This window comes from Myotis brandtii, unplaced genomic scaffold, assembly GCF_000412655.1.
Source record: "Myotis brandtii unplaced genomic scaffold, ASM41265v1 scaffold231, whole genome shotgun sequence".
NCBI lineage: Eukaryota > Metazoa > Chordata > Mammalia > Chiroptera > Vespertilionidae > Myotis > Myotis brandtii.
Genome location: NW_005358689.1, coordinates 1,251,928 through 1,267,283, shown reverse-complemented (window position 1 = coordinate 1,267,283; position 15,356 = coordinate 1,251,928). Strand labels below are relative to the sequence as shown.

General features: G+C 39.1%; 1 protein-coding gene across 5 annotated transcripts in view; it reads left to right on the top strand.

Annotated features, from left to right (window-relative positions):
* Positions 1-26: 26 nt before the first annotated feature.
* Positions 27-15,356, top strand: part of NVL (nuclear VCP-like) — a 63,339-nt gene continuing 48,009 nt past the window's right edge. For 2 of the 5 annotated variants that reach the window (XR_001362180.1, XM_014539939.1), the window contains exons 1-11: positions 57-77; positions 2,556-2,629; positions 4,126-4,178; positions 4,261-4,360; positions 6,318-6,375; positions 7,140-7,409; positions 8,894-9,026; positions 9,248-9,324; positions 9,867-10,001; positions 11,438-11,539; positions 14,635-14,752. Coding sequence is in view for 4 of the 5 variants with exons in the window: in XM_014539939.1 (XP_014395425.1) it covers positions 2,601-2,629; positions 4,126-4,178; positions 4,261-4,360; positions 6,318-6,375; positions 7,140-7,409; positions 8,894-9,026; positions 9,248-9,324; positions 9,867-10,001; positions 11,438-11,539; positions 14,635-14,752 (1,075 nt within the window). In the remaining variant the exon portion in view is untranslated. Of the gene's footprint in view, positions 78-2,555; positions 2,630-4,125; positions 4,179-4,260; positions 4,361-5,835; positions 5,994-6,317; positions 6,376-7,139; positions 7,410-8,893; positions 9,027-9,247; positions 9,325-9,866; positions 10,002-11,437; positions 11,540-13,829; positions 13,948-14,634; positions 14,753-15,356 lie in introns of those variants that run through there. The other 3 variants (XM_014539940.1, XM_014539942.1, XM_014539941.1) reach the window with 3 other exon arrangements.

Here is a 15,356-nt window from a genome sequence, read left to right as displayed (position 1 = left end):
AGCGCGGATCAGGAAGGAGAGCGGAGATGGCCTTGGAGTTAAAATCTTCCTGTCGTGAAGCTAGGACCCTCCCCACTGTACGAGGCGCTTTGGGGGCCGTAAAGCATTTCCATCTCAGGAAACTTGGGGTCAGGTTGGGATACAGTAGAAATAGGTAGTATGGATGGGACTTTACAATACGCACTTTACCTAAGGGTTTTGTTTTTCATAATCATTCGTAGAAAGCAGTGTGTGCTAAATGTCTTGGAATGAATGGTACAGTCAGGAAGCAATCTTTTTAAAAAATATATATATATTTTCTTGATTTTTTACAGAGGGAGAGGAATAGAGAGTTAGAAACATGGATGAGAGAGAAACATCGATCAGCTGCCTCCTGCACACCCCCCATTGGGGATGAGCCCGCAACCAAGGTGCATGCCCTTGACCGGAATCGAACCTGGGACCCTTCAGTCCGCAGGCCGACGCTCTATCCACTGAGCCAGACCGGTTAGGGCAGGAAGCAATCTTGTTTAGAAGAAGGGAGAAATTTTTCTTTACATTATGCTTTGGCAGCTACTTTTCTTGTTTCTCTGTTTACCTTTTTTTTTTGTTTGTTTGTTTTTGTTTTAAATGTATATATCTTTTCACTTTACTATGGATTTATTTATTTATTTTGGTTAATCCTCGGCCAAGGATATTTTTCCATATCCTCAGGAGAGGGAGAGACAGAGTAGAAACATCTTATGTGAGAATGCCCTGCCCCAAACCCTTCAGTTGACTTGTCAGACATCTGGAGTAAAAAACCCCCCAAAAAAAAAAAAAAAAAAAAAAAAAAGCCCGTGTTTTGGCCCCTTGACCCCTGTTTTGTCTTTTTGCTTTTTGCTTCTCCTCTCACCTTGGCTTGCGCTGGCCTGAGCACATGGACCTTCTCACACATGGGAAGCCCAGGACTTTCGCTCTTTGCAGTTCACTCACTCTGAATTACTCGGCTGGCTGTTCCTACCACTTGCTTCTTCCCCTTCCTCAGGTCTCTGGTCAGGGACTCCAATTGGCCTCTTCTCAGTCTTTACCAACCTTGATTGTCGTTCAGCATTTGACATTAGACGTTTCCACTATTGCTTTTACTTTGGTTCATTATAAAAGCAATAGGTTCTTATGGTTTAACATAAAAGGAACAGAGGGCATAAAATGAAAAGAGCGAATTCCTCTCACCTCCACTCCACTTCTCCAGAGGTCTCTCTCTTGCATCTTAAAACTTTGTATGCATTTACATGCTTGCATATGTATGTGTTCATTTTTTTTATCACACTGGCTTATTTGCATCAATTCTGCTTTTTTCACTTAGCGGTATACTTTATTTTATTTTATTGATTTCAGAGAGGAAGGGAGAAGGAGAGAGAAACATCAATGAAGAGAGAGAATCATTGACCAAGCTGCCTCCTGCACGCCTCCCATTGGAGATCGAGCACAATCCAGGCATGTGCCCTTGACCGGAATTGAACCCAGGACCCTTCAGTCTGCAGGCCGACACTCTATCCACTGAGCCAAACTGGCTAGGGCACTTAGTGGTATACTTTAGACATTTTCCCACAAATAGTACCGTTGCCTCCTTTTAACTAGCATATTCTATCTACTGCTGCTTACAATTTACCCCCAAGTTTAGCAGATTAAAATGGGTTTATTTCTGTTGCTGTCAAGGAGCTTTTTCAAATTGCAGTGGGTATGAGATATGTACAAATATATGTAATTCAAAATGGACTATAATATATGACAGCATAGTATAGGAATCCAGTGAAGGGGAAGGTTAACTAGAACAGTCCAGCCTTTGCTACCTAGACTCTTGTCATCGGAAGCATTTATGCAGAGAGTGTTATCATGTGTTAGGATTCTTAAGAAGGAGAGTCTTGCTCTATCAAATGGGGACCTGGACTGGATAACTAACAAGAACTGAAACATGGAAGTTGACTTAGACATGCCAGGTTTGAAATCTGGTCCTAAAACTTACGTGCTTCTGAGCAACTAACTAATTAGCCTTTTATTTATTTATTTTTTTTAAATATATTTTTATTGATTTCAGAGCGGAAGGGAGAGAGGGAGAAGGAGAGAGAGATAGAAACATCCATGATGAGAGAGCATGATTGATAATTTTAATTAAATTCTCTGATTTCAGATGTGACAATCATTTGGTGATTTTTATTTATGTTTCCGGTATGCTTTATTAATGAAGAGTTTACATTGGAATATGACATGTTGAGTAGCCCAGTCTCTTATTTGTCAATTAAAATCTCTGAGTTTGAGCCTAACTGGTTTGGCTCAGTAGATAGAGTGTCGACTTGCGGACTGAAAGGTCCCAGGTTCAATTCTGGTCAAGGGCATATACCTTGGTTGCGGGCACATCCCCAGTAGGAGGTGTGCAGGAGGCAGCTGATCGATGTTTCTCTCTCATCAGTGTTTTTAATTCTCTATCCCCCCTCCCTTCCTCTCTGTAAAAAATCAATAAAATATATTTAAAAAATAAATAAAATCTCTGAGTTTGAAATATTGAGTGTTTATATTTATCATATTTTCTGTTTTAGTACCTCACCAGTAGCAGATGTGGCAAATATGTGGACACTGGAATCATGGCATCTGATCTACAAAGAATGTACAGGTAAAGAAATAGAGTCTGCAGGTTCTTGCTTTTCTTCCCTTCCATTTTTTTCCATTGTTGTTTCTTTCCTATCATTTTTAAACTTTCCATCCTGCCTAAATTTCCAATTGATATTAATAACTGCTAACATTAGTTCTCCAGTCCCTAAGTTCAGAATTCAAGTAAGTTACACAAACATTTATCGATCACCTGTTATAGGCAAAGAGCTATCTTTGTTACTAGGGGTAATGGCTGCATCTTATCTTTCAGTACCTTATAGTCTGGTCAGGAACATTACTTCTTTTCCTGCTTCATTAAAAAAATTAAACCATCAGGCATGATCTCCCTCAGCTTCCTGACTCTCAGAAATGTGTCACTCAGCCCAGACGGCTACAGAGGGGAGTTTTGGTTTGCAGTTGCCTGTGTTCTCCTATGTCGTCACATGGTCCTTCCTCTGTGTATAAGTGTCTGTATCCTAATCTCCTCCTCTTACAGACACCAGTCCTATGGGATTAAGTCCCATCCATATTACGTGACTTACATCTTTAAAGGTCCTGTTTCCAAATACAGTCACATTCTGAGGTACTCAGGGTTGGAACTTCATCATATGAATTTTGGAGGGACACAGTTCAATTCATAACACTCTACCTCTCGCCTCCCCAAATTTAATCCTTCTCGCTTACAAGTAAAAGAGCAGCAACCCCAGAAGTCGTAATCCATTTCAGTCTCAATTCCAGCTCCCAAATCACATCTAAATCTCATCTAACTCGGATATGGTGTGACTGGAGCTATGATTCATTCTGAGGCCGAATTCCTCTCTAGCTGTGAACCTGGAAAAGCAGACAGGTTATCTGCTAACAAAATACAATGGTGACCTTCGCTGGCATGGCTCGGTTGAGCATCTTCCCATGCACCTAGAGGTCTCTGGTTCGATTCCCCGGCAGGGTACATTCCTGAGTTGCAGGCTCAATCCCCTGTAGGGAGCATGCAGGAGGCAGCCAATTGATGGTTCTCGCTCATTGATAATTCTTTCTCCCTCTCCCTTCCTCTTTCAAAAATCAATAAAAACACATTTTAAACAAGACAATACAGTAGTGGACAGGTATAGGATATGCCTTTTCATTCCAAAACGGAGAAATTAGAAGAAAGGGGTTATGGGGTTATGGTAGCTGGGTGAATTCCGCTAGACTTTAATCTTGTGGCTCAGGGCCCTGTCCTGTGGGCCCGTCTGTGCTCACTGGGTCCCTGGTGACAGTGGCAGCTCTGCCAACCTCTGAGCCTCCTGGGGAGTCACTCTTTCCTTTTTTTTATTTTTTTAAAGGAGAATGCATGTTCCCAGTTGCTTAGCTCTTTTGGCCTGTTCTGTAGAATATCAAGAGAAATTATAGTTGTAAATGTGTAAACTCCAAAGTTGTTTGAAAATAGATTTATGGTCTGTAAATTCAGTGGCATAATTATTGCCACTGCAAACTTATGTGGGGGAGACCACTGTACTAAACTTCTGTTTTCTTTTTCAGCATAGACTACGGTCGAAGAAAAAGAAATGCTTTTAGGATTCAGGTAGAAAAAGGTGAGTCTATTAGCGTTAGAAATGAATCATTAATAACATTACAGAATGGTTTTAGCTCATGGCTTTTTTCTTTTTGTTTCAGTATTTAGCATAATTAATAGTGAGAAGGAACTTAAGAATCTAACAGAATTAGAAGATGAACATCTGGCAAAAAGAGCAAGACAAGGTGAAGAGGATAATGAGTAAGGATTTCGGAGTGGAGGGTTTTTTCTATCTAGCACATGAATCTGATCACATTATATTTCTACGCGTAAAACTTTCAGTGGCTCCTCGTTGCCCAGGAGGCGCTGTGTAACACTTGCCTAACCTCTCCAGTCCTTAACTGCAGTTTTCTGTAGCTGGAATGTTCCTTTCTCTTTCACAAGCTCCCACTCAGCATTTGAGAGTCAGCTTTCAGAATGCTGTGTTATTGTCTTTGTCAGGCCTTCCTAGACTGTTTTCTATTTTTTATTTATTTTTATTGATTTCAGAGAGGAAAGAAGAGGGAGAGAGAGATAGAAACATCAATGATGAGAGAGAATCATTGATTGGCTGCCTCCTGCACGCCCCCTACTAGGGATCAAGCCCGCAACCTGGTCATGTGCCCTTGACCAGAATCGAACCTGGGACCCTTCAATCTGCAGGCCAACGCTCTATCCACTGAGCCAAACTGGCTAGGGTCATTTGTTTATTTTTATATGTTAAAATCCTGAAGTGGTATTTCTGGAGACAGAGATTTATATTTTCAAGCATGTATTTTTTAGTGCATTTGAAGCTGCCCTTCAAGAAAGGTTGCCTTAGTTTATACTCCAACAGCTTTGTGTGAAGAATGCATTTCTCTGCCCCCTTGTAATCCTAGTTATACAATTACTTAATCTTTGCTAGTATTATAGGCAAACATTGATCATATTGTTTTTATTTGTAATCTTTTAATAACTAGTGATTTTTTTTTACTGTTTCATATTTCTTTGTGAATTTCTTACCTATGGATTTTGTCTTTCATTTGAGAAGTATTTGAATTTTCCTTATTAGTTGTCAGAGTTCTTTGTATAAAATAGCACCTCTTTTCACATGTATTGCAAATGCTTGTCTCATTTTCCCATTTGCCTTTTGTTTTTGTTTATAATGTTTTGATTAGAGAAGTTCTGCATCTTAACCTAGTCAAAGCTACCAACCTTTTCCTGGGTGGTTTATGCTCTGAATGCTTACATAGACCTCTGTCACAGGAGCATATAGAATAATTACCTGTACTTTTTTCTTGTTCCTTTATGGTATTACATTTAACTACTTAATCCACTTGTAATTAATTATACCTGTATGGCATGAATTCTAGGGCAAAATGATATTTTCCCAAATAGTTGAGTAATCTACTTACTTTATATTGAAAAGAAACGCACCAAATTACCTTAGTTGAATTTAACGAATAGCAAAGAAATTCATGTCTTAATTATAAAGATGGGTCATAGCATTCATGTAAACCTTTTTACTTGGAAAGCCCTTTTCTTATTTAATTATTTCTATAGAAACAATAATAAATAATAGAGTCCTGTAGTTATTAGATACCAACTCTTGATTATAAAGAACTGAGACTAAATTCTCAGTTTGTAATTATTAGGATTTATATTGTTTTTTTATCATATGATGTTGAACAACTGTGTATCTTCATTCTTCCAAGCAGACGTGTAAACGTTCCATCTGGTTACGTGGCTTACGGAGTATTCCCTCTCCTGGCATCGGACATTCCTAAATGAGACCCTGGGATCTAGTGGGAATTCACATTGCACTTTTATTTATTGCTCAGCTAATGGAAGCCACAGTTTATTAAGCATTTACTAGGTATTAAGGACTTTGCAAGCTTTCTTTTTTTTTCCCCCTTCTCTTTTTTTTTTCTTCTTTTGATTTGCAAGGTTTCTTTTAATCTAATAATCCAGTGAGATGTCCATTTTGTAGATAAGGAAGCTGAGGCTCAGAGAGATTAAATAGAAGCTAGAAAGTAACTGGTAAACCTGGATTTTGAGTACAGATTTCTCTGATCCCAAAGCATGTGCTCTGAACCACCACAGTAATATTCCCCCTCAGTGCATTTTCTTGTTTTAGTTAGTAATATTTTTAGGATGTAAGAGAAAAGCCTTTACAATTTTTTCCCCTCTTTTCACTCAGGTATACTGAAAGCTATTCGGATGACGATTCAAATATGGAAGATTACCCAGATCCACAGGTAAGCCAAACATTTAATGGACTTTGAGTCTTTTAAAAATCATGTTCAACCTCCTTAGAGAAAAATCAGTGAGGAATACAATGAGAGACTTTGAACATCTTCATCTGTGAACAATTGAATGCTTCCTGTGTACAGGGTTAGTGAACTCTGGGGTTAACCATCGTGCCCATGTTTGTTTTTATAGCCTATTATAAAAATGGAAAAAGAAGGGAAGAGAAAGGCCATATAAAGGGCAGACATGCACAAAAAGGGGAATTCATGGTAAAAATGAAGAAAAGGATACATTTTCTGCCAGAGTTTGCATTACCAATAAATAGACTTGGATTAAAGAGCATGGGAATAATATGTAAAATTATTTGTAACTTTATTTTTCCCCATTGATAATTCAATATTTAAATTTATTAATAACCATGATGATACTCAGATATATGTGATCTAGTTTTTAATTGATGCGATAGTGGTGACTCATTGACTGCCTACCAGCTCATTTTCATATTTGCTTTTTATATTTTTTAAAATTCTTATTTAGTTTTACTTAACTGCCAATTATGAATTGGTACATTAACTTGGAGTGGCAGGGGGACACACCTTTTTGGATAATAAATATTTGTGTTGGAATCATCTCCTTGCAAACACCTATTTTTCTGACTATAAATGTTATGAGAGAAGTTGTTGGAAGCACAAAGTAGAGAACGTGTTAAACAGGCCATCAAACCTTCATGAGTACTTTTGAGTAACTTATACTAAAATCATGTTTCTCCCAGTTGGCAAATCACATGAACTCTTCCCTGCTCTCCTTATATCGGAAAGGAAACCCTGATTCTGTTGCCACTACTCCCGAGAGGGAGCAAAGAGAAACCAGCGGTTCAGCACCACCAACAGCTTCCAAAACTGGCTCCATTCCGTTGAAGACCCCTGCCAGAGGCTCTGAAGGAGGATGGTTCATTGACAAAACTCCAGGTGGAAAGAAAGACAGTTTTTTCTTGGACCTATCAGAGGAGACAAGTAATAAGAAGCCATTATCTGAGATAGAGGTATTTTTATACTGAAATTTTAGCCCCACATAGCTAGAGCACATTGCCGTCTTTTCATTAAGGATGATATTAAGCAGATTCTGTGTTAAATAAAAGACATAGGAACTTTGAAATAAGTGTGACATTTCATCACTTCCTACTGCTGCCATCATTTCCATTCTAGACCACACCTCTATCTACTCTTTCTTGTCGTAACTATTGAAATGACCTTCCAACTGGAGTTTGCATCCCCTCCTTTTTTTTTTTTTTTGATATCAGAAAGGAACGGAGAGAGAGCTAGAAATATCAAGGATAAGAGAGAATCATGATGGATTGGCTGCCTCCTGCATGCCCCCTACTGGGGATCGTGCCTGCAACCCAGGCATGTGCCCTGGACCAGAATCGAACATGGGACCTTTCAGTCCACAGGCCAATGCTCTATCCACTGAGCCAAACCAGCTAGGGCGTTTGCATCCACTCTTGTTCTCTCTGTCTGGACACTCTCCAAATGCCTCAAGAGAGAGGGTGCTTGGTGTGTTCTAGAAACAGCGAGCAGCCACTGTGCCAAAGCAAAGCCACTGTGCCAAAGCAAAGCAAAGTGGATGAGACTAGGGCAGCAGGGCAGCCAAATCACACAGGGCTTTGCTGGCAGCTGCAAGAGCTTTGACTTCAGACTAACGAAGCCACTGGAGGATTTTGAATATAATATTGACAATGACTTAACCCATAAGGAAGATATCTCTGTGTGAAGAATAAACTAGGGCCGTGGTTGGCAAACCGCGGCTCTTTGGCCCCTTCAGTGTGGCTCTTCCACAAAATATCGACTTCTGCGCATGGGCCACGAAGTTTCAATTGCACTGCGTGTGCGCACGTGGTATTTTGTGGAAGAGCCACACTCAAGGGGCCAAAGAGTCGCATGTGGCTCACGAGCCACGGTTTGCCGAGCCGCAGTTTGCTGACCACTGAACTAGGGGAACAGGAGTGGACGCAAATGCCCTAGCTGGTTTGGCTCAGTGGATAGAGCATTGGCCTGCGGACTGAAAGGTCCCATGTTAGATTCTGGTCAAGGGCACATGCCCAGGTTGCAGGCGCGATCCCCAGTAGGGGGCGTGCACGAGGCAGCCAATCAATGATGAAAATTTAGTGCCTGACTTGAGATGTGCTTGCTATAAGCATAAAGTCCACATTGGTCTTTGCAAATTTACTACAAAAACAATATATACAAAACACCTTGTTAATTTTTCACACTGACGCTATATGGAAATGGTAATGCCTTGAATATATTTGATTAAATAAGATAGATTATTAAATTAATTTCAGCTTCTTTGCTTTTTTAAATGGGGCTCTAGAATATATAAATTTACCTATGTGGCCTGCATTGTATTTCTCTAGGACAGGGCATTTCTAAGTGGTTTCTAAGAACCAAGCCTTTTGGTTTGCCAAAATCTTGCTCCTTTTGAATTAGTAATGGATCTTTTCCAAATCTCTTTGCTTTAATTATCCAGGATTCCAAAGGGTCGTCTCTTCTGGAGAGTAACAAGAAAAGGAAAGGCAGGTTAAAGAGCAGAGGAAGCAAAAGGAAGAAAGAAGATCTTCAGGAAGTAGATGGAGAAATAGAAGCCGTCCTGCAAAAGAAAGGTGCGACGCAGGTCTTGGTGGGTGGTGGTGGCCGTGTTTGCTTTGAGGAAGGCATCACTCTTCCAGGCTGATTTGCTTGGGGGATCTTCCAGGTGCAGAGACATTTATTAGGAAATGTGTCGATAGCTAATGGATCTTTGTTTACTTAACAAGTATTAAATATAATTCTGAGTTACTGCTGAATCACTAATCTTTTCACTTCCTCCCTTTTCATTTACCAGCTCAAGCCAGGGGCCTAGACTTCCAGACCTCCAGCGTGAAGTTTGAAGATGTGGGAGGCAATGACGTAACACTAAAGGTTATTCAGATTCAGAATTTTACTTCCAGTGGGTATTGCTAATCAGTTATGCAAATCAAGTCCACTTCTTTGTTCCTAAAAGGAACTGGGTGTAGGAAAGGAGACTGGGAAGGGGAGAAGAGCAAACCTAACTTGTACCCTGCAGGGTATTGAGGGATAACAAAGAAGCACCATAATAGCTTCAACTTCGTCACCACTTTAATCGTATTGTCCATAAGCCACATGCTTTGTAAGTGCTGTTATTTAAAAGTGGTAATAATAATGGTTCCTGCTCATGTTTTAGTGTCTGCTCTAGTCCAGTGACCCTGCTAGTTATTTTTCAATACATCTGCAAGGTAGACATCAGGAAGTGGAAGCTCAGCGATGTTATTGCTGAAGTCATGCAATAGGTACCAGAGCTGGAAGTCAAGCTCGGGTCTAAATCCAAAGCATATACTCTCCCTCCTATATGTTGCTGCTCCAAAGAATAGGACGTTTCATTCCGTGTTGATTCTTTCTCCCTTGGCCTGGGGAAGACATCTCTGCTGTTTCCTCCCTGCTAGGAAGTCTGCAAGATGCTCATACACATGCGTCACCCGGAGGTGTACCAGCACCTGGGCGTCACACCCCCCCGTGGAGTTCTCCTTCACGGACCGCCAGGCTGCGGGAAGACGTTACTTGCACATGCAATTGCTGGGGTGAGGTTTGCTGACACTTGGTGGCTTTTGTTATTTTTGTTGTTGTTTGTTTTTACTCTTTGGTTAACTTGAACCAGACTTGGCATGTTCTCAAGAGGACTGATTCCTCATTTTTTTTACCTCTTTCATGCTGTTGTTTGTGAGATGCTATTTCTTTAAAAATCTTTATTGTTGAAAGTATTATGTCTCATTCCCCCCCATTAACCCCTTTGAGGCCCTCCCCCTCACACCTGCTCCGCCCCCCCCCCCATACTATTTTTTATATCTGGCTATTTATATGGCAAGGATTAGGTGGGAAGCAAAATTATATAGCTGTGAACAACACCCCCTCTTTTTTTAACACATTTACATTTTACATTTTATTACTTCTCTTTCTCTTTAAGCCAGTGGCTCTAAAGAGCAGTGAAATAAAACTAAGGATGTATTGTATTTTATAGAACTAAATTTATTCAGAGTAACGGTCTTATACTATTTTTTCTAAAATAGATACTTGGCAAAATGAAAAGTTAGCAATCTTATTTTAGTCCCATCAGATTTTTCAGAAACTGTATTAGATGGTAAAATACAAAATGAGTCCTTCAATTTTAAGCACAGGGTGCTATACTGATCACTAATAGATTAGTGCTCTATGAGACTTTATATAGGAGAATTTGATGGATTTGCTTCATTTATTCATTTGTTGGGTAAATCAATTATGTGACTGCTATGTGCCAGACATTGAAATATAGTGATAAGTACAACAAACCCAGCTTTTATCTTGAAGGAATTTTTCAGTCTAATATGGGAGACAGACATTACATAGTCATTCATGCAAATAAGCGTCTACATAGTTACAATGGTAATAAATGAGAGACACAAAAAGTGCAGAATGCCATATGATTATTGAAACCCAAGTTAAGAGTTTGGAGCAAAGAAAATGTGATTGCGGAATGGAATTTCCAGGTGAATGAGTAGGATTTAGGCAGGCTTGCCACCATCTGTCGGGTGGGAAGTGGTAGTTTCCTTCCTCTGTTTAAAGAGCCTGCCCCCTCTGACTAGTAACTGGCTCCTCGTCTGGACTCAGGAGAGAGCAATGCTAGTAGAGTGTGAGGGACAACTGTGTCACCACCCCTGCTGTTTCCTCTTCAAAAGATAAATTTGTTTTGGTTCAGTTCTAAGTGGGGGAAAATATCTCTCTTGATATTCCAGACCCTTTATTCAGAGGAGATGATAACAGAGTTTTATAGTGACGTTGGTAAAGTAAAAACAAGTTATCTTATCATTGTGTTTGAATAAAATCATAGATTTTAAAGTTTTCTATCGGACCAACACAAAAAGATATTTTTCAGGAAAATTCGTCATTTTAAAATGTCATTATGAGAGAGGGACTGACTACGGACAAAGTAGGGAAGTGAAAATTCAAAAATTTGATCATTCTTTTATACATCTGTGCACAGGAACTTGACCTTCCAATTCTCAAAGTAGCTGCTACAGAGATTGTGTCTGGAGTATCTGGAGAATCTGAACAGAAGCTGAGAGAACTGTTTGAACAAGCTGTGGTGAGTCAGCTCATGAGTAATGTCACGTCGTCACATTGTATAAGGTTACATTGAAAACCCGGTTTTCTCCAATGCCAGTATTTGTTACCCATTCACTAGCCACTTTTTTTTTTTAAATATATTTTTATTGATTTCAGAGAGGAAGGGAGAAGGGGAGAGAGGGAGAGAGAGAGAGAGAGAAACTTCAATGATGAGAGAGAATCATTGATGGCTGCATCCTGCACGCCCCCCACTGGGAGTCAAGTCCGAAACCCGGGTATGTGCCCACCAGAATCAAACCTGGGACCCTTCAGTCCGAAGGCTGATGCTCTATCCACTGAGCCAATCCGTCTAGGGCTCACTCGCCATTTTTTTGGTAAACATAATTTTTCTACTCATAATGGCAGAATATTTACACTTGATCTTAGCCAAAGGCTGAGAAATGATGAATGCTAAATATTTAAAGTAGATTTACTGATACGGACCATGGGATAAAATAATCTGTTGATTCTGAAACCAAAGATAAATTGGTGTATGTTAAAAAGAGATTATCCTTGTGATAATTTCATTTTCACTTTTCACAATACAGGATTGCCAAACACCTTTTAAGCAATGTGAAAAATTTTAACATTAGAATGATCGCATTATAAAAGCAACCATAGAAATACCAGCATAAACTCTTCTGTGTTTGCATAATTGAAGCTGTGAAAATAAAGTTTTGTCACGGGAGAAATTACAGCTTGGACTGTATCCTGGTTGGAATTCATGTCATTAAATTTGTACGCTTAAGAACTAAGAAAGACGACATTTTGGGTCCAGTTAAAGTTTTCTCTGCCATACAGTGTCCTCGTTCATTGTCTGTACTTTCAGGTCTAAAAGCATAAGTTCAATCCTTGTGCCACCCCTTAGTAATTGTGGAATCTCAGACAAGATATTTAACCTCTCTAACCTTGACCTTCCTTACTAGTAAACTAGGTTAATAGTACTACTCACATCTCATGGGTTGTTGAAAGCATTGAATGAGAGGATTCTTCTAAAACCTTTCATGTGGTGTCTGAGACCTGTGGTCTCTGGAACTTCTCATGCAACTGGCTCACGTGTCCAGTAGTCTAAGTGCTTCTCTGCGAACACTGTCATCGGGGGCTGGGAGGAGAACCAGCTAGTGAGGGGCCAAATCTCTTTCCTTTTAAATTGTGTGGTTTTGAGTCTTAGCCGGGCTCAGAGTCTGACTCAACATAATCAGTGTCACTCCCACCCACTGAGTAACTCAGAATGAGCTGTGCTTTAGCTTATATATATAGATATTTTTATCTAAAGTTTTTATTTTAACTGATCCCTATCTATTTGTCTCTGTTTTTATTGGGGTAGGTATGTTCACCCTACCATTGTAAACATTTTGGAGTGTACACTTCTGTGGCATGAAGTACACTCATATTGCTCTGTAATCATCACCCTCCTCCATCTTCAGAAGTTTTCATCTTTCCAAACTGAAGCTCTACCCATTAAACCCTCTAACTCCCCATTTCCCCCTCCTCCCAGCACCTGACAACCGCCATTCTACTTCGGTCTCTACCAGTTTGACTACTCCAGGTAGTCGGTTGCTTATATTACATCCTAACTTATTCTACCTTAACTCTTATCTAGTTTATATTTTTTTAAATGCTCGTTCTCCACACTGATGCCTGGGAGCTTGGCCACCCTTCTTGATTCAGTGTCATCTTCAAAGTCAGCCGTTCACAGTTTCCGTGAGGGATGATGCTAAGTTCTGGAGAAGTTTGGATGGCTGCACAGGGCATGAACATATTCAGTGCCGTTAAACTGTGCCCTTAAAATGGTTACGATAGGAATTTTATGGATGTTTTACCACATAAAAACAAATGAAAAATAAAGCTTTTAGTCTTCTTAAATGCCACTTATAGCAGATTCTAGGGATAGGCTTAGATATTTTTACATCGGCAGGAACACATATAACATTTATAAGTTTAGGTTTTTTTATTTAATGCTTATAAACTTGTAATTTATATATTATAGCATAGCAAACATGCCTAATTTGCAAAAGAATTGTGGTTGATTTATCATCACAAAACATGGATTGATGAGAAGACTTTAAATGTGTTCTCTTATATGGAGTCTCTTTTAAGCATCTTGCTTCTCTTAAGTCAGATAAGTCGTGCACTGTGACTGCCTTCTTCAGGGTTACTGTTTTGGTGAATGATACTTGAATGTGAAGATTTTTAAAAATGTGTAGTTAACTATGCTGCAGTATAGGAAATATATTTATGATTGTCTTTTGTGATATTCTTATTTCTAGTCAAATGCTCCCTGTATTCTTTTTATTGATGAAATTGATGCCATTACCCCCAAAAGAGAAGTTGCTTCAAAAGATATGGAACGAAGAATTGTAGCCCAGCTCCTAACCTGCATGGATGGTCAGTTTAAAATGATGAATTCGCTTTGAGAGAATAAATTGTCTTTGTTTTTAATAGTGTAAGTAATATGTGAGGATATAAAACATTCAAATAGAATAAAACTCATAGTAAAAAACAAATCTTTTTTTTCCCCATAAAAAATTACATCATTAATATTTTAGTTTTTGGAGTGTAACTTACAGTTATTTTTAATGAGTTTACACAAATGTATAAACACACTAACATATTGTTTTGCTTTTTACAATATTGTGATTGCACCATACACATTGTTCTGTAATTTGCTATTTGTATCTTTTTTTTTTAAAATATATTTTATTGATTTTTTACAGAGAGGAAGGGAGAGAGATAGAGAGTTAGAAACATCGATGAGAGAGAGACATCGATCAGCTGCCTCCTGCACATCTCCTACTGGGGATGTGCCCGCAACCCAGGTACATGCCCTTGACCGGAATCAAACCTGGGACCTTTAAGTCCGCAGGCCGATGCTCTATCCACTGAGCCAAACCGGTTTCGGCAACATCTTGCTTCTCTTAAGTCAGATAAGTCATGCACTGTGACTGCCTTCTTTAGGGTTACTGTTTTGGTGAATGAGACTTGAACGTGAAAATTTTTAAAACTGTGTAGTTAATGATGCTGCAGTACAGGAAATATATTTATGATTGTCTTTTGTGATATTCTTGTTTCTAGTCAAATGCTCCCTGTATCCTTTTTATTGATGAAATTGATGCCATTACCCCCAAAAGAGAAGTTGCTTCAAAAGATATGGAACGAAGAATTGTAGCCCAGCTCCTAACCTGCATGGATGGTCAGTTTAAAATGATGAATTCGCTTTGAGAGAATAAATTGTCTTTGTTTTTAATAGTGTAAGTAATATGTGAGGATATAAAACATTCAAATAGAATAAAACTCATAGTAAAAAACAAATCTTTTTTTTCCCCATAAAAAATTACATCATTGCCGAAACCGGTTTGGCTCAGTGGATAGAGCGTCGGCCTGTGGACTGAAGGGTCCCAGGTTCGATTCCGGTCAAGGGCATGTACCTGGGTTGCGGTCACATCCCCAATAGGGGGTGTTCAGGAGGCAGCTGATCTATGTTTCTCTCTCATCGATGTTTCTATCTCTCTATCTCTCTCCCTTCCTCTCTGTAAAAAATCAATAAAATATATTTTAAAAAAAAATTACATCATTAATATTTTAGTTTTTGGAGTGTAACTTACAGTTATTTTTAATGAGTTTACACAAATGTATAAACACACTAACATATTGTTTTGCTTTTTACAATATTGTGATTGCACCATACACATTGTTCTGTAATTTGCCATTTGTATCTTTTTTTTTTTTAAATATATTTTTTTGATTTTTTACAGAGAGGAAGGGAGAGAGATAGAGAGTTAGAAACATCGATGAGA